Source organism: Mobula hypostoma, chromosome 4 (assembly GCF_963921235.1).
Source record: "Mobula hypostoma chromosome 4, sMobHyp1.1, whole genome shotgun sequence".
In the NCBI taxonomy this organism is placed as follows: Eukaryota; Metazoa; Chordata; class Chondrichthyes; order Myliobatiformes; family Myliobatidae; genus Mobula; species Mobula hypostoma.
The window spans coordinates 11,486,634-11,508,903 of record NC_086100.1 but is presented as its reverse complement, the minus strand read 5'-3'; the positions used below and the strand labels follow the sequence as shown (position 1 = coordinate 11,508,903).

Genomic DNA, 22,270 nt, shown 5'->3' with positions numbered 1-22,270 from the left:
TTTCCTGGATGGTAGCAACTGGAACAGTTCGTGGCTGGGGGTGACTTGGGTCCCCAATGATCCTCCGGGTCCTTTTTACACACCTGTCTTTGTAAATGTCCTGAATAGTGACAAGTTCACATATACAGATGCGCTGGGCTGTCCGCACCACTCTCTGCAGAGTCCTGCGATTGGGGGAAGTACAGTTCCCAGACCAGGCAGTGATGCAGCCAGTCAGGATGCTCTCAATGGTGCCCCTATAAAAAGTTCTTCAGATTTGGGGGCCCATACCAAATTTCTTCAACCACCTGAGGTGAAAGAGGCGCTGTTGTGCCTTTTTCACCACACAGCCAGTATGTACAGACCAAGTGAGATCCTCAGTGATGTTTATGCTGAGGAACTTCAAGCTGTTCACCCTCTCAACCCCAGATCCATTGATGTCAATAGGGGGCAGCCTGACTCCATTTCCCCTGTAGTCCACAACCAGCTCCTTTGTTTGTGCGACATTGATGGAGAGGTTGGAGACTAAGAAAAACTTCTTCACACAGAGTGGTGAATCTGTGGAATTCTCTGCCATAGGAAACAGTTGAGGCCAGTTCATTGGCTATATTTAAGAGGGAGTTAGATATGGCCCTTGTGGCTAAAGGGATCGGGGGTATGGAGGGGAAGGCTGGTACAGGGTTCTGAGTTGGATGATCAGCCATGATCGTACTGAATGGCAGTGCAGGCTCGAAGGGCCGAATGGCCTACTCCTACACCTATTTTCTATGTTTCTATGTTGTTTTCTTGACACCACTGTCAGGGTGATGACTTCTTCTCTGTAGGCTGCCTCATTACTATTTCAGATTAGACCAATCAGCAAATTTAATTAGCAGATTAGAGCTGTGAGTGGCGACACAGTCATGGGTATACAGAAAGTAAAGGAGGGGGTTTAGTACACAGCCCTGAGAGGCACCTGTGTTGAGAGTCAGAAGGGCAGAGCTGAGGGAGACCACTCTTACCACTTGCTGGCAATCTGACAGGAAGTCCAGGATCCAGCTACACAAAGCAGAATGAAGACAGGGTCTCTGAGCTTCTTGTCGAGCCTGGAGGGAACTATGGTGTTGAATGATGAACTGTAGTCCAAGAACAGCATTCTCACATCACCATATAACAAACATATAACCATATAACAATTACAGCACGGGAATAGGCCATCTCGGCCCTTCTAGTCCGTGCCGAACTCCTACTCTCACCTAGTCCCACCGACCTGCACTCAGTCCATAACCCTCCATTCCTTTCCTGTCCATGTATCTATCCAATTTAACTTTAAAAGACAACATCGAACCTGCCTCAACCACTTCTGCTGGAAGCTCATTCCACACAGCTACCACTCTGAGTAAAGAAGTTCCCCCTCATGTTACCCCTAAACTTTTGCCCTTTAATGCTCAACTCGTCCTCTTGTTTCAATCTCCCCCACTCTCAATGGAAAAAGCCTATCCACGTCAACTCTATCTATCCCCCTCATAATTTTAAACACCTTTATCAAATCCCCACTAAACCTTCTACACTCCAAAGAATAAAGACCTAACTTGTTCAACCTTTCTCTGTAACTTAGGAGATGAAACCTAGGCAACATTTTAGTAAACTTCCTTTGTACTCTCTCAATTTTATTGACATCTTTCCTATAATTCACTGACCAGAATTGTACACAATACTCCAAATTTGGCCTTACCAATGCCTTATACAATTTCAACTTTACATCCCAACTCCTATACTCAATGCTCTGATTTATAAAGGCCAGCATACCAAAAGCTTTCTTCACCACCCTATCCACATGAGATTCCACCTTCAAGGAACTATGCACCATTATTCCTAGATCCCTCTGTTCTACTGCATTCTTCAATGCCCTACCATTTAACATGTCTGACCTATTTTGATTAGTCCTACCAAAATGTAGCACCTCACACTTATCAGCATTAAACTCCGTCTCCCATCTTTCAGCCCACTCTTCTAACTGGCCTAAATCTCTCTGCAAGCTTTGAAAATCATCTTCATTATCCAAAATGCCACCTATCTTAGTATCATCTGCATACTTACTAATCCAATTTACCACCCCATCATCCAGATCATTAATATATATAACAAACAACATTGGACCCAGTACAGATCCCTAAGGCACACCGCTACACATCGTCCTCCAATCTGACACACAGTTATCCACCACTACTCTCTGGTGTCTACCATCCAGCCACTGCTGAATCCATTTTACTACTTCAATATTAATGCCTAACGATTGAACCTTCCTAACTAACCTTCCGTGTGGAACCTTGTCAAAGGCCTTACTGAAGTCCATATAGACAACATCCACCGCTTTACCCTCGTCAACTTTCCTAGTAACCTCTTCAAAAAAAATTCAATAAGATTTGTCAAACATGACCTTCCACGCACAAATTCATGTTGACTGTTCCTAATCAGACTCTGTCTATCCAGATGATTATATATACCATCTCCAAGAATACTTTCCATCAATTCACCCACCACTGACGTCAAACTCACAGGCTGATAATTGCTAGGTTTACTATTAGAACCCTTTTTAAACAATGGAACCACATGAGCAATACACCAATCTTCCGGCACCATGCCCATTTCTAATGACATTTGAAATATTTCTGTCAGAGCCCCTGCTATTTCCACACTAACTTCCCTCAAGGTCCTGAGGAATATCTTGTCTGGACCCGGAGACTTATCCATTTTTATATTCCTTAAAAGTCCCAGTACTTCCTCTTCTTTAATCATAGAAACATAGAAAATAGGTGCAGGAGTAGGCCATTCAGCCCTTCGAGCCTGCACCGCCATTTATTATGATCATGGCTGATCATCCAACTCAGAACCCTGCACCAGCCTTCCCTCCATACCCTCTGATCCCCGTAGCCACAAGGACCATATCTAACTCCCTCTTAAATATAGCCAATGAACTGGCCTCAACTGTTTCCTGTGGCAGAGAATTCCACAGATTCACCACTCTCTGTGTGAAGAAGTTTTTCCTAATTTCGGTCTTAAAAGGCTTCCCCTTTATCCTCAAACTGTGACCCCTCGTTCTGGACTTCCCCAACATCGGGAACAATCTTCCTGCATCTAGCCTGTCCAATCCCTTTAGGATTTTATACGTTTCAATCAGATCCCCCCCTCAATCTTCTAAATTCCAATGAGTACAAGCCCAGTTCATCCAGTCTTTCTTCATATGAAAGTCTTGCCATCCCAGGAATCAATCTGGTGAACCTTCTTTGTACTCCCTCTATGGCAAAGATGTCTTTCCTCAGATTAGGGGACCAAAACTGCACACAATACTCCAGGTGTGGTCTCACCAAGGCCTTGTACAACTGCAGTAGTACCTCCCTGCTCCTGTACTCGAATCCTCTCGCTATAAATGCCAGCATACCATTCGCCTTTTTCACCGCCTGCTGTACCTGCATGCCCACTTTCAATGACTGGTGTATAATGACACCCAGGTCTCGTTGCACCTCCCCTTTTCCTAATCAGCATACTTTCCATAACTACCCTTGTTTCCTTTACCTTACACAATTCAATATCCTTCTCAGTGCATAAGCATCCCTCTTCTCCAGATGTGTAAGGACGGTGTGTAGAGCTGTGGCTATTGCATCATCTGTCGATTGGTTGTGTCGGTAGGTGAATTGTAGGATTGTATGTTTAAACCAGTGTCAAGTGCGATTCTAAGAGGTTATTGACAAATAATGTGTGTGTTCTGAACAGGGTGGATATTTGAAGCCCCAACGAACTGCTACTCATAGTGCTGAGTTCTGTAAAAGTATTGGAGAAAGCTGCACTGGTTGAACGGTGGTTTTGACCAATTGGCTGGTAAGGATGTTGTGTTAGTCCAGACTAGCAGTGTTGTAACTGAACTTGCACTGTCCACTACGTTAGATCCTGTAGCAGTAGGGCCATGGGCAGTTCATCTTTTTAGAGAAAGAGGAATGTAGCTGAAGCTGAAGACTTTAAAGACAAGTTGTTCTTGTTTCTGCAAAATGAGGGAAAGGAGTTGTCTGGGGTCTAATGGGTCCTTCAGAGGTTGATGTAAATTCTGAGCTGGTTTCAGCTATGACATCATTGGTTGGTAAATGCGGAGAGCCAAAGTTACAGTAGGCTGAGAGGGTTCTCGGGAGTCAAGCCCACCCCGCATGGGGAAGAAGAATATGAGGCTTGGGTGAGTAAACGTCTCAGCTACTGGATGAGTGGCAGTGCTCAGATAATATGGGGAAAAAACGGCGACTGGTAGAGAGTTTAAAATGTCAGGTTGCTGAGGTTTCTAAAGGCAGAAAACCCCTTGCTCCCATTCATGGACTAACATGCAAGCGTTAGAAAACGTTTTTGGCACGATGGACAGCCCAGTGGAGCTGATGATGAGGTTTAAACTCACATTTGAAGAGAAAGGGGAGAGACTCTTTTCCTACATATTCAGGGTAGAGAGACAACTGCATTGCTTGTGCCGTAGAGGGGGCCATTCAACTGACTGAGATAAATCGATTAAGGATGGAGCAAGTTGTCAGCGGCGCATTGTCACGTGACGTGATCGTGTAAAGCCATCGAATGACTCAAAGATGTTTCCCCCCTGTTTGTTGAACTGATCAGAGAAGTAAGAGAGGAAGAAAATACAATGGAGGAACGGGAGGCCTCCACCAGTCGGGCAATGTCCTCAGATGTAGCCTCTGTTGCTGAAGTGACCCCTGATACCACACAAGTGGCGGGGGGGGGGGGAGTTGCAGAATGTGGTGAAAAACCTGCAAGTCGAGATCTCCTGATTGATGTCACCAAGCGTGACAAGTTCGAAAGGAAACTGGACCCACCGGTAGGGCGTATGAAGCAGGCGGCTGCTGCTGACGGGTCTTTTGACGAGGGAAACAACTGGTATTTTGTGTTAGAAATGTGATGGGGTTGGACATTTCAAGCAGGAGTATGATGGGCAGGAAATCCTTCGGAAAGTAACCCAACAGTCGTTTAAATAGAAAAGGAAGTCTGAAAACGTCGAAGAGACCCAATAAGAGAATGGTCTGGCGTCTCGCAGAGAACACGTTCCAATCAGTGTATCCAGGAAAACACTAATGTGCAAAACTTTGAAGGTTTAGTGGGATCAAACTCGGGTGTATCCATGCGGATTGAGGGTATTTATGCTAAAGCCATATTCGACACAGGTTCTCAGGTTACTCTGCCGTACCGTTGGTTTTACAACCGGTATTTGCCGCATTTACCATTGACGCCACTCTGTGACCTAGAAATTTGGCGTCTTAGTACTGATGATTACCCGTACAATGGTCGCTTGTCCTCGTGCTGGAGTTTTCGGAAGCAGGTGTTGGAGTAGCTGAGGCCCTCGATACATTATAATTGGTCTGTCCGGATCTGGTTGAGAAAGGTGACGCTTCCATTGATGCGGGGATGAATACGTGCATTGTGAGAAGGCTCGTGGGAGCATGCAAGGAGAGAAATGGAGAGAATAATCTGAAAACCGTGTCCATTTACCTGGTGTTCAGAGCTGCTTTGAGAAAATGCAAGTTCCACCTAGGCAGGACGATGAGCTTAAACGAAGAACTGTGCGGTACACCCTGTCTAAACCCGTCATGTTACATCCTAGGTCAGCAGCTAGAGTGTTGGGAAACCCCTAATTCCCCGGAATACCCGATGCCGAGTCCCTCCTGGTGGACGATCCAGGGGATCACGAAGAGTCGCGCTTACCTGCTGGAGTGTTGGTGAGACCTGACTGTAGAAACTTCTGGCTGTACATGTAAACGGGATGACAGTGATAGTCAGGAACTGCCCAGAGAGAGAGGCCATGCTCAAAGGTGGAAGGCTGTTGGCACATCTTCTCCCACTGACTGTAATGTATAGTTTTCCAGTGAGAAAACTGGGAGAAAGACAGTTTCCTGGATCGGGAAAGTTAACAGCAAATCAGTCAACTTTGGTGACTCCCTGGTACCCGAGGAGACTAGCGGAGGAGATATTGAAGTTTGAAGATGTCTTTTCTATTGCCAACTTCGATGTGGGTTGCTGCAAGAGGAATTGCCACAATATTGGTACAAGGAGCTTAGAGAAATAGAGGGAAATTCTAGGCAGTCTCTAGAGTAAGTTACATGGTCGGCACTGTTACGTACCAGCAGCAATAGATCACAAATTGAGTCAGGTTTTAATGTTAAAACACTATGTTTAATTAGTATCTACTCAAAATATAGAAAATTAAATGAAATAAACACAAGTTAACAGTTTTATGTGTGTGTGGCTCCCAAACCGTCAAGTTTAGGAACAGTTCTTAAAGTCTTAAGTTGGCAAACTAGAAAGGTCCAGTAATCCACGGAATAGGTGAGGGGAGAAACTTGTAAATCCACATTAAAATGTAGAGAGGAGGCGATCACAAAGAATTTCACAAGTTCCACGCTGAGAAAACGAAGTAACAATCGCCAAAGATCTTATCCATCAAGTCATCCCAAAATCCAGTAGAAATATCACAAGGTGACAGTCACGGAATATTCCTTAGCACAAGTGGTTACCACTTAAGATACCTGAAACCATGTAAGGGTTAACAAAAGTGGTTGCCACAGGGTATTCAAACAAAATCCATGTATGGATCATACGAAGTGATAGTCCCACATCCAATGTGCACTGTGTGCCATTGAACAACCCAATCCTTTGGGCATGGGAAAGTATCAGACTTTACCCATTGTTGCAGCAAGCTCCTGCGGGCAGCTTGCAGTCCAAAACTTTCTCACTTTCTGGCTCTCGCTCCTTCTCCTCAAAGTCCCAGCGGTCTGTTGCAGCTTGTTATACTGGCGTCGTAGTCCAGCCTCATCCAGGTTTTAAAGTGACACCCACGGTAAGCGAAACTGTGGTCACATAACAGCACAACATTGTGGGCTGAATGGCCTGTGATGTGCTCTAAATTTCTATGTTCTAATATTCGAGTGACAGAGGACACCCCTTTCAGAGAAAGATCTCGACAGTTAGCACTGGCACCGGCAGCATCTGAAACTGAAGGAAGCTGAAATTATCACTGAGTCCAGGAGTTCCTATGCATCACCCATAGTGGCAGTGAGGAAGAATGGGATGGTTGATTATGGAACACCGAACCGATATACCATTCCAGACCAATATACTGTTCCACAGATCAAGGATGCTTTGGCCTGCCAGAGTGGAGAAAAATGTTTCAGTGTGTTGGACCTAAGGAGTAGGTATTATCAGATACCCATGAATGAAGCTGATAAAGAGAAGGTGGTATTTATATGTCCACTTGGATTCTTTCAGTTTGAAAGAATGCCCTATTCCAACTTGTCATGGAGAAGCAGTTGGGGCCTGTCGAGACTTCTCTGCTGAGCAGGAGATTGTTTGGATTGTTAGTAACCTATTAACTTACCAAGGGTCAATACAAAAAAGAACCAAGGTGTAAGCAGAGCGGCCACTGAAGGAGTGGGCCAGTGTTAAGAGTGGGCAGGCTTTGGCTCAAAAGGCTCGGCAAGAACAGCTGGAGGTCAAGGATGCCGAGTTATTTGGAATCATTTACTTGATTGTACAACTTAAGCCTAAGAAATTAGAGCCAAAGGTGTAACAGTGTAGACAGGATGGTAGTTAAGGCAGTGGAATGTTCCTCCTGTAAAACGTGGGACTGCAAGATACCTAGCAATCTCCCTGATGACTAAATCTGCAGGAAGTACATTCAACTTCAGCTCCTGACTGACAGGGTCAAGGAAATGGAGCTGGATGTACTCAGGGCCATCCAGGAGGCTGAAAACCTTATGAGACTCTTACTGAGGTGGTCACATCCAGAGTGCAGGCCTCAGAGTAAATGGGTGACCAGCAGGACAAGTAAGAGGAGTACCAGTTAGTGTAGGGTTCAATTTGGCTATTCCCCTGAACAACAAATATACCCCTTTGGATACTGTTTGTGGGTGGGGGGGGGGTAGTTTCAGAGCACAGCAGCAGCCGCCAAGCCAGTGACACGGTAGGCAGCTCTGAGGCTTGGCCGGGAAGGATACAGTTAGGTAAAGTGTCAGCGATAGGAGACTCAATAGTCGGGGACGCAGACAGAAAATTCTCTAGCCATGTAATGGATGCCAGGATGGTGTGTTGCCTCCCTGGTGATAGGGTGAAAGATGTCTCAGAGCAGTTGCTGAATAGTCTCAAAGGGAGGGTGTGCAGCCAGAGATCAGAGTGCACATTGGCACCAATAGCACAGGTAGAAAGGGGGAAAAGGTCCTACACAGTGAGCATAGGGAGTTACGGAAGAAGCTGAAGAGCAGGGCCTAGTGATTTCTAAGGTAGTAATCTCTGGATTACTCCCAGTGCCACATGCTAGTCAGGATGACAGTACAGATGGATGCATGGCTGCGAAAATGGTGCAGGTGGGCAGAGTTTCAGACTTCTGGATCATTAGGTTCTGGGGAAGGCATGACCTGTACGAAATGGATGGGTGACACCTGAACCCTAGGGGTACCAATATCCTTGTGGGCAGATCTGCTAGAACTGTTGGAAAGTGTACAAACTAATTTGGCAGGGGGATGGGAACTGAAGTAATAGGGCTGAGGATGGGGCAATTGGTATGCTGGCATTTATAGCGAGAGGATTCGAGTACAGGAGCAGGGAGGTACTACTGCAGTTGTACAAGGCCTTGGTGAGACCACACCTGGAGTATTGTGTGCAGTTTTGGTCCCCTAATCTGAGGAAAGACATCCTTGCCATAGAGGGAGTACAAAGAAGGTTCACCAGATTGATTCCTGGGATGGCAGGACTTTCATATGAAGAAGGACTGGATGAACTGGGCTTGTACTCGTTGGAATTTAGAAGATTGACGGGGGATCTGATTGAAACGTATAAAATCCTAAAGGGATTGGACAGGCTAGATGCAGGAAGATTGTTCCCGATGTTGGGGAAGTCCAGAACGAGGGGTCACAGTTTGAGGATAAAGGGGAAGCCTTTTTGGACCGAGATTAGGAAAAACTTCTTCACACAGAGTGGTGAATCTGTGGAATTCTCTGCCACAGGAAACAGTTGAGGCCAGTTCATTATTGTCAGCTTGAACCCAGTCTGGTCATTCCCCTGACCTCTCTCATTAACAAGGTATTTTTGTTCTCAGAATTGCTGCTCACTAGATTTTTTTTTTTGTTTTGTTTTTCACTCTACTCCCTGTAAACTCTACAGACTGCTGTGCATGAAAATCCCAGGAGAGCAGCAGTTGCTGAGATGCTCAAACCACCCCATCTGGCACCAACATTCATTCCACGGTCACTTCGATCACATTTTTCATGTCTGGTCTGAACACAACTGGAGCTCTTGACCAAATCTGAATGTTTTTATGCATTGAGTTGCTGCCAGGTGATTAGTATGTTAGCTATTTGCATTAACGAGTGGATGTACAGGTATACCTAATAAAGTGGCCACTAAATATATATTTATTATAACAGCTTTTTTTTTAATGTTTTGTGCTATACTACTGCTGCAAAACAACAAATTTCAGGACGTATCTCAGTGATAGTACATACAATTCTGCTCCTACTTGCATGAAATATATCTATGCCTATGCAATCTCTTTCCTGCGTTTTAAAGTGCATGGATCCAATCCTTTCAGACCATGGAAATAAACCACCTACAGTAGTATGGAGACACAAGAGACTGCAGAGGCTGGAATCTGGAGTAATGCGCCATCTGCTGGACAAACTCAGCAATATTTGAGAGAGGAAAGGATCTGTCAATGTTTTTTTTTATTTTTTTTAATTTTATTTTTATTTGGATAAGGAATTCACAATTATCATGTACTTTTTTCACACATAACCTTTTCCATTTTTTTATATGTATAAAACTACAATTATTTATACATTCTTAAGTACACATTGAGATGATATAAAAGGAAAATAAACATTTAAATAGATAATTATGTACTGTGGTAAATCTAACCTATTAGGCTAAGTAATGAAATTAGTTGTTAAGAAAAATGGTAATAATAGTTTCCATACAACCCTTCTGGACTATTTCCACTGGTCCAAAATGTTGCATACAAGCCTATGGATCTGTCAATGTTTCAAGTCGAAACCTTGTATCAAGACTGGGAATGGAACAGTAAGGTGGTTACCGTATCGGACCCTTCCCCACCTCCAGTCCGCAATCCCATGTCTCTCGGGTCCCACTGTCAGCTCTTGGGTCCTCGGAGACTCCATCTTCCTCTCACCCCACCTTCACTGAACACCTCAACCCTCCCCGCTCCCCTAACACTGCCAACCCCCTTCCCCCCTCTGATCCCAGCTCTCAACTGTGCCTGGTCTTCACCACCTCCTCCGACCTTCCTTTCTCTGAGGCAGAACGTTCTGTTCGCAGTAAGGGCCTCATCTTTGTTTCCCTGTGCCCACACATCAGTGAGCTCTGCGCCCGCCGTGACGCAGAGCTCTACCTCCGCCTGGCCTGTGGCGTTCACCAGCAATTTTTATGTGTGTTGCTTGAAATTCTGGCATCTGCAGATTTCCTCATGTTTGCGTTGTTAATGAGAAAGTTCAGAGGAGAACACCCTGACTGGTTCAAGCTTACGGGAAGCTGACAATAATGAAAGGAAGGTGACAGTAACTCCAATAACCACACGTTACAACAGTGGTGTGCAGAAGAGCATTTCGAAATGTACAACACATAGAGCCTGGAAGTGGATGTGCTACAGCAGCAGAACACCAGACATATGGTTCGGAGGCCACTTTATAAAGTACAGGAGGTAACCAATGAAGTGGCCACTAAGTGTGTACATCCACTATACATACCTGAATGGTTTTGCTTTCTTTACCCAAGGAAGGATATTTTTGCCTTGGAGAGTTTTAATAGAAACTTGACATGAAAGACAGTGAACTAGAAGGAATCAAATGGATTAAAGTTATCCTCCTACCTGTTCCTAATTTCCCCCAGTGCTTCCTGGAGTTATGTTGCAAGACAAAGCACAAACATTTAATACTGAGGACATTCTCTGCTAGTTTTAGTCATTTATGATTTAGACCAATGGGATGTCCTGGGAGGGGTAGCACCTCTGCTGAGGGGCTTGTCATGTCATTCCAGGGCAGTTCACTCACCTTTGGTCTCCACTGGACACTCAGTTCTCACCTGTGGCTCCAGGTAGCTCTTTGCATGTGACAGTGGCCACATCCCAGTACACTGCTTCAACAGGTGGGCTGAACCTGGTGAGACAGGGACATACCTGTCCTGGCAAGTGAAGTCAGCTCCAGTGGACTGAGCAGATGAGATCCACAGTGAAAAACAAGAACTAAAAATGCGATACTGCAACGCTCCGTGGAGAGTGAAGGGCATCATGGTCATCTACCTGGAGTTCAGAAGGCCAGAGAGTGCAACAGCTTTTCCACTTTAAGAACTCTCCTGCAAAGTTTTCCTGTCATCATTGGACATGATGGACAACCACAATTGCAGAACTGTGCATGCTGTTCTGCTTGAAATATTTTTGGCTTAAGATTTTTTTTGTTGATCATGGCCTTATTACAAAGATGAGCAAAGTACAAAAATGTAAATTGGTGGTTACATGCAGAGCATCAACTATCACAATTTTAGTTCGGTATGCTGATTATACAAGAAAATAAATACAACAGATATCAGACATCAGGGTGGAGGAGCAACATCTCGAATACTGCCCAGGCAGCCTCCAGCCTGATGGCATAAATATCGATTTCTCCTATTAGAGAGAAAAAAAATCTCCTCCCCCCCCCCTTCTATTCTCCTCTCTGGCCTCTTAACACTTCTCACCTGCCTATCATCTCCCCTGGGTCCCCTCCCCCTTCCTTTTCTCCCATACTCCACTCTCTGCTCTCCTATCAGATTCCCAGCCCCTTTATCTTTCCTACCCCGCTGGCTTCACTGATCACCTTCTCCTTCCCCTCCAGCTCTCCATCTTTTTTATTCTGGCATCTTCTCCCTTCCTTTCCAGTTCTGAAAAGGGTCTTGGCACAAAATGTCCACTGCTTATTCATTTCCATAGGTGCTGCCTGACCTGCTGAGTTCCTTCGGTATTTTGTGTGTGTTGCTTTACATTTCCAGCATCTACAGACTTGCTTGTGTTTAAGATATCACGTTACAATAGCTAGGTGCTGTGCATCTCTAAATATTCGATGTTTACCAATGCAGTTATATTGACAAGACAATAGAAAATCTCCCTTGATTTTCTGAGGTAAATATTGGTAAAATGTCCATGTCATTATGCAGGCAATCACAAGACTACTTCTTCCACTGGATGCCTCTTTAGGTTAAGGTAATACACACAGTACCTTCAAAATGGCACAGAGTACCTATCATAACAAAGATTACTACTCTGATCAAGCCCTTTTCTTCTGCAGCGGTTAACGGTTCAAGTTGAGACCCTTCATCGGGACTGGAAAAGAAGAGGAGAAGAAGCCAGAATAAGACAATAGGGAAAGGGGAAGCAGGACAAGCTGGCAGGTGGCAGGAGAAGCCAAGTCAGGGGGAAGGTAGATTGGTGGGAGAGGGAGGATGAAGAGGGAAGCTGGGAATGCATATATGCAAGAGGTAAAAGGCTGGAGAAGAACTCTGATAGGAGAGGAGCATGGACCATGGGAGAAAGGGGAGGAGGAGAGGCACCAGGTGGAGGTGATAAGCAGGAGAAAATAAGAGGAGAGCCAGCGGAGGGAATTGAAGAAGGGGGAGAGGGGAAAATTACCAGAAGTTAAAGTCCTTCTGCTTTCCAGACACACAAAGTCAAAATACACCTATGTACAATCTAATATAACAAAGTACCAGATTAAATACAAGGCTTTATCCAGCGTCCTTGAACCATTTTTCTTTATATACAAGTTGAAATATAAGCAACATTTTTTGAACTATTGCATAATTGCTATACACTAGGTTACATAGTATTGGTAGAAATTGCACAAATATCAAAAATGAATTAGAAATACAACCATTAGACTCAAAACAGAGAATTACTCTTTATTTCACAGTATTCTGTCTTGAACTGATGTTATATGGACTTTAATATTTATGCTGTATCAATAGTACATTATTCAAAGGTTTAATTGGGCAAGGAGAAAAACCCTACGAAGTTAAACAGAATTATTAGAAGCTTTATTGCATTGTGACCATGTACTGGTAGATCTTTCACACGAAATGTGGCTCATTTTGTGTGAAAGGTGCTCAGGTCCTGGGCTGTCACTGGCCAAACACTGCAGATGCATTACCTGACCACCAGCAACAACCCTGGTGTCGATCACCCCAACCCAGCCCACTTTAAAGAAACATACAATATCTGGATCATAAGCTTGGTGATAATACACCTCAAAGAAAACGGTCACTGTTACATCAATCATTGTAACTTGCAGTTCAAATTGGAACCATTAGGTTGTTTGAGAAGAATTAGGCCATTCAGCCTATCACATTTGCTCTGTCATTTGATCATGACTGATTTATTAACCTTCAACCCCATTCTCCAGTCTTCTCCCAGTAACCTTTGACACTCTTACTAACCAAGAGTACTCATCAAGTTGCTAGCCATAGTTCGGGTACATCCAGACACTATTTACTGCAGTCTTCTTGAAAACATTTTTAAAGTCTAAAAACTATGTAAAATATACACCAGGATAGTTTATGAAATAAGCAGAACTTTAACAGATTAACAGCATGCAAACATGGTCAAGAGTTTCAATTGTTGTTCAGACCAAACATCAGAATGGGAAAGGAATGTGACCCAAGTGATTTTGACCGTGGAATAATTGTTGGTGCCAGATGGTGTGGTTTGAGTATCTCAGAAACTGCTTATCTCCTGTGATTTTCACACACAGTCTCTGGAGTATACAGAGAATAGTGTGAAAATAGAAAACATCCAGTAAGCGGCAATTCTGAGGGGGAAAATGTCTCAGAGAGATCAGAGAATTGTTGGACTTGTTCAAGCTGACGGAGGTGATAGTAATTGGAATAATCATGCATTATAACAACGGTGTGCAAAAGAGCATCTCTGAATGCATAACACATCGAAACTTGAAGTGGATGGGCTACAGTAATTGGAGATCATAAACATATCCTTAATGGCCACTTTATTTGGTACCCTACTTTATTTGGAGGTATATAACACTGATAGCTTTCCAGTGCCATTAAATCTAAATATCACATCTCTCACAGAAAGGTGACAGTATTTATTTGAGCAGTTACCGATCTATATACTCAATTCACTCATCTCTCAAGAACTGTGGGTGAATGTCTCCTAGTATTCTATAGCCCTCTTTACTGACTTGGATCATTTCCTTTTAAATCTGTCAAACAACGTAAGATTCAGATCCACTGCACATTCAATTTTAGTACAGCCAAAAATAGTTCCATTCACACAAACTGTCAGTGCTCAGCAGCACTGATGTCGAAAGAAAATTGGTTCAAAATTCAGCTAAACTGGAGAGCATATCATTAAGCAAAACTAAGTGCAAAACCACATGAACAGTTCACAAATAAAAACAGAAAATGCTGAAATAATTATAGGGCAGGCGTTGCTAACCTGCGGGTCCACAGACCCATTGCTTAATGGTATTGGTCCATGGCATAAAAAAGTTGGGAACACCCATATAGCAATCAGTGACAGAGAAGCAGGGTTAAACATGTCAAGTGGTTTAGAATTAGTAGAACAGGTCTCCTTCAGGCCAATGACTGAAGTGCAAACTTTGTTGCTTTTTCCATAGGTGCTGCTGACCAGGTGAGTGGTTCCATCATTCTTATTTCAGATTTACAGCATCTGCAGGTTTTGCATTTTAAGTAGATGCATAATCTTATCTCTATGACAATTCAACTGTTTGCAACAGAATTTAGTTATACATGTTGTTCTATTAAAAAAGAAATAAATTGCAGTTTGTTTACAAACTATATAGATTTTTAATTTAGAGATACATAAAAAAGGCCCTCTGGGCCCAACAAGCCTGCAACATCAAAGTACACTCTCACATGACCAATTAACTTACTAACCCGTATGTCTTTGGACTGAGAGAGGAAATTGGAGCAACTGGAGAAATCCTTTGCAGTCATGGTGAGGGCTCCTTACAGACAACAGCAGAAATAGAACTCGGGTCACTGTAACAGCGTTACACAGCTACCACAGTACCATGCTGCCATCTGACTAATTAAATCATTTCCATAATAATTTATTGTTCAATTATCCTTTGAGCACTTTATCAATTCCAAATATAGCAGTAAAAAGTTTTAAATGAATATAATCAAACTAAAATGAAAAATGTACCACACAAGTACGGTAAGGAATGTAGTTAAAAAAACAAAAAGAATCAAAAGGTTAGCTAAGATATTAACATTGCATGCATGGTAACAAAAGGAAAGACAAGAAACTTCAGAACAATCTGAGCAAGCAAACATATTAGGTACATTCTCATATCAGACCATGAGACATAGGTGCAGGAGTAGATGTCTTTCCTCAGATTAGGGGACCAAAACTGCACACAATACTCCAGGTGTGGTCTCACCAAGGCCTTGTACAACTGCAGTAGTACCTCCCTGCTCCTGTACTCGAATCCTCTCGCTATAAATGCCAGCATACCATTTGCCTTTTTCACCGCCTGCTGTACTTGCATGCCCACTTTCAATGACTGGTGTATAATGACACCCAGGTCTCGTTGCACCTCCCCTTTTCCTAATCGGCCACCATTCAGATAATAATCTGTTTTCCTATTTTTGCCACCAAAGTGGATAACTTCACATTTATCCACATTAAATTGCATCTGCCATGAATTTGCCCACTCACCCAACCTATCCAAGTCACCCTGCATCCTCTTAGCATCCTCCTCACTGCTAACACTGCCACCCAGCTTCGTGTCATCCGCAAACTTGGAGATGCTGCATTTAATTCCTCCTTATAAAGCCTCCACATTGTATGCTTATTTTTATATTCTAATCATCTCAAAATAAATGCTAAGATTGCATTTGCCTTCCTTACCACTGACTCAACCTCCAAGTTAATCTTTAGGGAATCCTGTATGAGGACTTCCACAAAGTAAGTGTAAAAGTGGAGAATCGTATACAGTGGCAAGGCAGCTTAACTCCAGAATTCAGCAATAGAATAATGAGTCAATTTTGTTAGTTGAGTAATTAGATTCAAAAGTTGTCTCACACAAACAAATTACCTGTTTTCATATTATTTATTTATTCTGATACAGCAGGAAAGATGCCCTTGAGCCGTGCCATACAGCAAACCCCCGACTTAATCCTAGCCTAATCACGGGCAATTTACAATGACCAACTGGTACATGTTTGGAACGTGAAAGGAAACAGTGTACTCGGGGAAACACGCGCATTCAGGGGGAGAACGTACAAACTCCTTACAGACAGTGGTGGGAATTGACCCTAGGCCACTGGAACTGTAAAACATTTTGCTAACCACTATGCCACCGTGCCCCACCCTCAGTAATTTTGATAACTTAATCTTCCATCTGCGTCCTTGAAGACCCTGCAAGTTTTAAATTTAACGCACAAGTCACTGTGACACGACAAATAAAGCAATGGTATAATATTAAGCGCACACTTACTGACAGATGATGCTGTCTTTTAAATGCTGATGTTAGGTAAATTTATGCCAAAAGGAAATTTTGACATACAAAAGTCAAGTTTTTGTAAGGAACTATTTGGACTGTAATTATAAATATTTGCAATGCAGTATAAATTTTTATATGCCATAATGTGCTTTAGAACCAAGTACAGAAACAGTGAAATAAAACAGAAGGAAGACACTGGAACAAACAAAAAGGAACTTCATTCGAATAGCAGTCCTCAGGTTGTGTCACTGCTGAACCTGCCCTAACCAGTGTGGAAGGGTTCCTTAAGGTTGTCATAGCCGGGGAGTGGGGTACAGTCTCAAATACCCTCTGACAACCAAGGCCAGCTCTGGCCTGTACATGTGGTTTAGCTACAAAGCCTGGTGGAATCGGTTCCATTTCAAGGTGAGTTACTGGTGCCTTAAAACCTGTCGCTGCAGACAGATTGGACTCAATAGCCGTGGTTGGCAGCTCACCCAGGAGACGGAAAACTCTGATCTCAAACCTCCACTGCCTTGCGGCTATACCCACTCATGGAGAAGGCTTCGGGAGTAAACCTAGAGGAAAAATCCAGAGATAGGATCCCAAAGGAATTCCTGCATTGAGTTTAGTGGACAGAGGATGAGGTGACCTGATAGAGCTGTACAAGATGATGAGAGGCATTGAACGTGTGAATTAGTCAGAGGCTTTTCCCCAGGGCTGAAATGGTTATCATAAGAAGGCACAGTTTTAAGGTGCTTGGGAGTAGGTATAAAGGAGATGTCAGGGATAAGTTTTTTTTTTAACACAGAGAGTGGTAGGTGTGTGGAATGGGCTGCCAGTGACGGTGGTGGAGGTGGATACGATAGGGTCTTTTAAGAGACTCCTGGACAGGTATATGGAGCTCAGAAAAATAGAGGGCTATGGGTAATCCTAGGTAATTTCTAAGGTAAGGACGTGTTCAGTACAGCTTTGTGGGCCGAAGGGCCTGTATTGTGCTGTAGGCTTTCTACGTTTCTAACGCTGACTGTGAGCCGGTGCCAAACTGTATTCATTTCTGCTGTTCCCTTTGATTCATCAGTTGAAAGGAGAAGGGGAGCCTACTGTACGGGCAATAGCTTGCTCTCCATTTTGTAACGCCCTGGCTTGGGTACCAGCAAGCGTATCAAGTAGACAGCTAGGATGCAATATCCATGACCGACCCTGACAAACAGAGGGCCCTATGTCAAAGGGACAGCAAGGCATTAAGTTTTAAAACTACAAATTCCAAACGGGAGCAAAAACAATAAAATGATAGACACACGAGATTCTGGAGACGCTGGAAATCCAGAGTGACACACACAAAATGCTGGAGGAACTCAGCAAGTCAAGCAGCATCGATGAAGAGGAATAAAGAATCTGCATAGCCTTGTCCCAAACTTCAGCCAGTTGTGAATGTTCCTGATGGCTGATTGGGAAGTGCAATGTTTTCAGTGCTGCCACCAACACCAGAGACAGGTGAGATTTTTACTTAAGAATTGTTTCATTTTCATTTATTTTTCTTTACTGTTACTTATATTTCTCAACAATTTTCACTTTTGATCTACAGTTTATTCCTAAAAATTCAGATTGGGTCTAGATTTGAAAATTCTCTGCTGGATTTTTAAAATGGTGAGCATTTTATTAAATCCCTTTGCAATATTAAGCAGGGCAGGAACTACATAGCCAGATGTGGTTACTAAAACAATATCACACTATCCCTTGCATAAACACAAGAGATTCTGCAGATGCTGTAAATCCAGAGCAAAACACAAAATGCTGGAGGAACTCAGCAGGTCAGGCAGCATCTATGGAGAGGTATCACCAAGACCTTTCAGCAGGACTGGGAAGGAAATGAGAAGAAGCCAGAATAAAAGGTGAGGGGAAGGGAAGGAGTACAGGTGAAGCCAGGTGAGAGGGAAGGCTGGTTGGTGATGGTAAGAAAATGGGAGGAGATATGTGGTAGAGGTAAAGGTCTAAAGAAGAAGGATTTTGATGGGACAGAGGACCATGAGAGAAAAGGAAGTGGGGTGGGATGAGGAGGAAGGTAGGTCAGTTGGGTTCACTCAAAATAAAATGGTTAATTATTTATCACACCGGCATGATGCACCTGATAATGTCACACTGTATTGAAGTGAATGGTGTAAGGCTAAATTTGCGTCACAGTTGCAGCTAAAAGGTAATACACAGATTGTTAAGTTGACAATAAAATATTCCCTTTTTCTGTGTACATGTATGGAATAAATTCAAGCATGCAAATTGTATCCTCAGTGAAAAGCCAGTGTTCCAGGAGAATTAACACCAATATAATTATTTTAGTTTCCAAATGTCTATTTATTCCTTTCTTCAAGCTTCAGGTATTACTTTAGAGAAGTGTTCAAACTTTTGTCATGGGACACCGTAAGTGGTTACAGACAACACACTCCGTCATCGTACAGACCAAGGTGGCCACAGTTTTAATATGAAATTGTTGCTGTGTGGCTATTTTCAACTGCTGCAAAGGGTCTGCAATTAACTTTAAAGGGAGGCAAACAGTAAGCCAGTCTATTGATTAACGTCCAATGGCATCAGTTGCAAGAGGCATTTGTGGATCAGGAGAGCACACAACCAGGCTTCAGTGTGAATATTTTAATGAGTCTTATAGCACTCATTGGCACAGCTCCCATCCAAGAGCAGTGAGTTGCAAGGGAGGCAGTACCCTCAGAACAGTCCCTCAGAAACCGGAGCAGTCCACTCATAAATAAGAAAAGAAATTGTAGAAAATAGAGCTTGGAATTTACATTAATGATCATTTACAACCACCTTTAGAGGAAACTGTGCAAAGCCATAGCCATGTCTGCTACAGTTTATATATTTTACATTTTCTGAATAATAATGGGATGGAATAATTTAGGGCCCACTTCAGGATTTTGTAAAAAGAGAAATCGACTGCCTTTGTAAAATTGCTTTCTTAGTAAATCAAATCCAAAGTTAGTCTCCCTGGCCTGCCCTGCATATTAGAGCTATCGGTACAGTGGAACTGAGGGGCAGAAGCAGCGATAAAGAACACATGCAAATTCAGAGAATAAAGCTGAAGTTTTCTGAACAACCGAACTGCCGAAAATTACAAAACAGGTTTTCTTGCATATTGTGCCAATATGAAGTAAACGGGGTTCAGCAACAAAGCACAGGGACCGATGCAATTGGTGATTTTAACAAAAGCCATTTATAAAGGCAATGGGAAAGAGCACAGAGAACAGGTTTTATGTTTGACTGGCTCTACATGCATATAAATTTTCAAAAGTTATCAAATAACATATCTCCCATGCTTAGCCATTTTATTATGTAGATATTTAACGAGTGCATTATATATATATTTATATACAAAACTGAATTAGTTTAAACTTTTCTTTCTAGATTTTTGCTCTAAACTGGATTAATTACAATTAACTCCAGTATTCAAAGCAACTGTTACTCAATTGCACAGATTCCTTCCAGACTTGAATTCATCAGTCGCATTTGAAAGTAATTCTAAAAAAATTACTTCACGTCAAAGTTGCGGGCACCTCGGAGGAGATTTTGCTCTCATCAGTCTGTTACAGAGTTCACCTCAGTGCCGACTTTATTTCTGGAAGTTTCTATGATCTGAAGCTTCAGTTCCTTCACCATGGCTTCCAGCTTCTCCCGTGCCTCGCGCTCACACCTCAGCTCTTCCTGGAGTTCCCGGCGATCTGCTTCCGCTCGGTCCAGCCTTTGTCTCAGCTCGGCTAACTGTATGCCGTGATGAAGGGAAGGGAAGGATCAGGAGAGAAAAAATAAACATGTTAAAGTTGGACCCTTCTTTGCTAACTTCAGCACCACTTTCAAAGGTCCTTGCCAAAGTTATTCCAATCACCTTGTCCACAGCCTCTACAATTCCCAACAAGCACTGCTTAACCGAGTCAGATCAATAATTCATCTGATTTCTAATAATCGTGCAAATGAAATTTCTCCTCTTTTGCACATGATTGTCTTTCCATCCATATGTAGTTTTTCAATGATTCTACTGTTTCTTTGTACCTACTGTGAATACCCGGAAAATAAAAGAATCTCAGGGTAGGATATGATGACATATACTGTATGTACTTTGGTAACAAATTTACTTTGAACTTTGAAATCTTTTATATAACCGAGTACTGATAATTTCAGTCATGGTTTTAAAAAGAAATGCAAGAATTTACTGACAATCTTCTCCTGTTCAGATTACTTCTTAACAATTGTAAGCCATCAATGTTTCCATTAACTGGTTTATTATTGTCACATGTACCAATATACAATGCAAAGCTTTGTTTGCATAGCCATGGCATCCAGGCAAATTAAATACAGGGAACTGCTGCAATAAAGCCTTGGCCCTGTCAGCTTTCCATAAGATATAGGAGCAGAATTGGGCCACTTACCCCATTGAGACTGCTCCACCATTCAATCATGGCTGATATTTTAACGCCATTCCCCTGCCTTCTCTCCATTATTCTTGACCCCCTTACCTATCAATCTCTGTTTGAAGGGGAAAATAAATTAGCCATGTTTGGATGATGGAGAAGATAATGGGCTGAATGGGCCTAATTTTGCTCCCATATGTTACAGATATCAGGTTTCAGAAAAGAAAACCTGAAGTGCGTGTAAATTGGTTAACATAATAAAACCAACAAAACCCACATAAAAGGATGCTGAGCCAGTGGGGTCACTCATCTACCCGTCCAATATTGGAGGTTCTAGGAGCGACAGGGGAAGAGTGCTGGCACCGTATAATGTACTAGATGGGTAAGAGTACAAGGCACATGGGAACACCAATAACACCACCATCCCACCCCCAAGTTATGTCACACAGTAACCTCTAGATATATTACCCTTCCATCTTCAATCTGGACCTAAACTCCACACCAAACATCATTTTGGTTACATCAATTCCAGAAGAACTGCAGTGGTTGTAAGGAAAGAGTTAAATTTGATTCCTCCTTGGTATATATTAAAATGCATAACACAAGATGGAAGTGTGTAAGACAAAATGGTGTTAGTCTGGATTGTTGGAATGATTTGAGAAAGTACAAGGGAACCAGTCCACAATGTTTTGAGAACTTAGTGTGAGCCTACAACCTTGAGAGTACATAATGAAGCTGAAGAGCATGTTTGGCTGGGAAGTATTGTGATAAAGAGTCTTGAAGGGTATAAAAAGGGGCGCTTTCTTTGTGCAAGGGGGAAGCAGCATCTATCATCAAGGGCTTCCAACATCCAGGCCATGCTCTCTTCTTGTTGTTACTATTGGGAAGGAGGTACAGGAGCCGTTGGTCCCACAACACCAAGTTCAGAAAAAGTTATTACTCTTCAACCATCAGGTTCCTGAACCAGAGTGGATAACCTCAACTCTGAACTGATTCCACAACCTATTGACTCACTTTCAAGGACTTTACAACTCATATTCACAGTATTATTTATTTACATTTTTTGTATTCACACTATTTGTCTTTTTGCACTTTAGTTGATTATTACCTCTGTGTGTATACTTGAACTGATTCTATTGATCAATGGGGAGTCTTTTCAGGTTGGGTCATGACTAATGCAAGAGCTGGAGAGAGAGACAGGGACATTGAAAGAAGAAGAGATAGAGCAAGAGATTGGATAAGATGGTAGAGACTTGCGGTTCCTTCCAGCAGTATATTGTGTGGTGTGGTGTGGTTTAGTGGTTGGTTGACAAGTATTATTTTCTCTCTTTTAAAGGTATGTCTGAAGATTAG

At 42.8% G+C, this 22,270-nt stretch overlaps 1 protein-coding gene across 3 annotated transcripts in view; it reads right to left on the bottom strand.

Annotated features, from left to right (window-relative positions):
* Positions 1 to 10,287: 10,287 nt before the first annotated feature.
* Positions 10,288 to 22,270, bottom strand: part of skila (SKI-like proto-oncogene a) — a 123,089-nt gene continuing 111,106 nt past the window's right edge. For 2 of the 3 annotated variants that reach the window (XM_063045306.1, XM_063045307.1), the window contains exon 7: positions 11,765 to 20,270. In XM_063045306.1, the coding sequence (XP_062901376.1) occupies positions 20,088 to 20,270 (183 nt within the window). In that variant the 3' untranslated portion in view covers positions 11,765 to 20,087. Of the gene's footprint in view, positions 20,271 to 22,270 lie in introns of all 3 variants that reach the window. The other variant, XM_063045308.1, reaches the window with a different exon arrangement.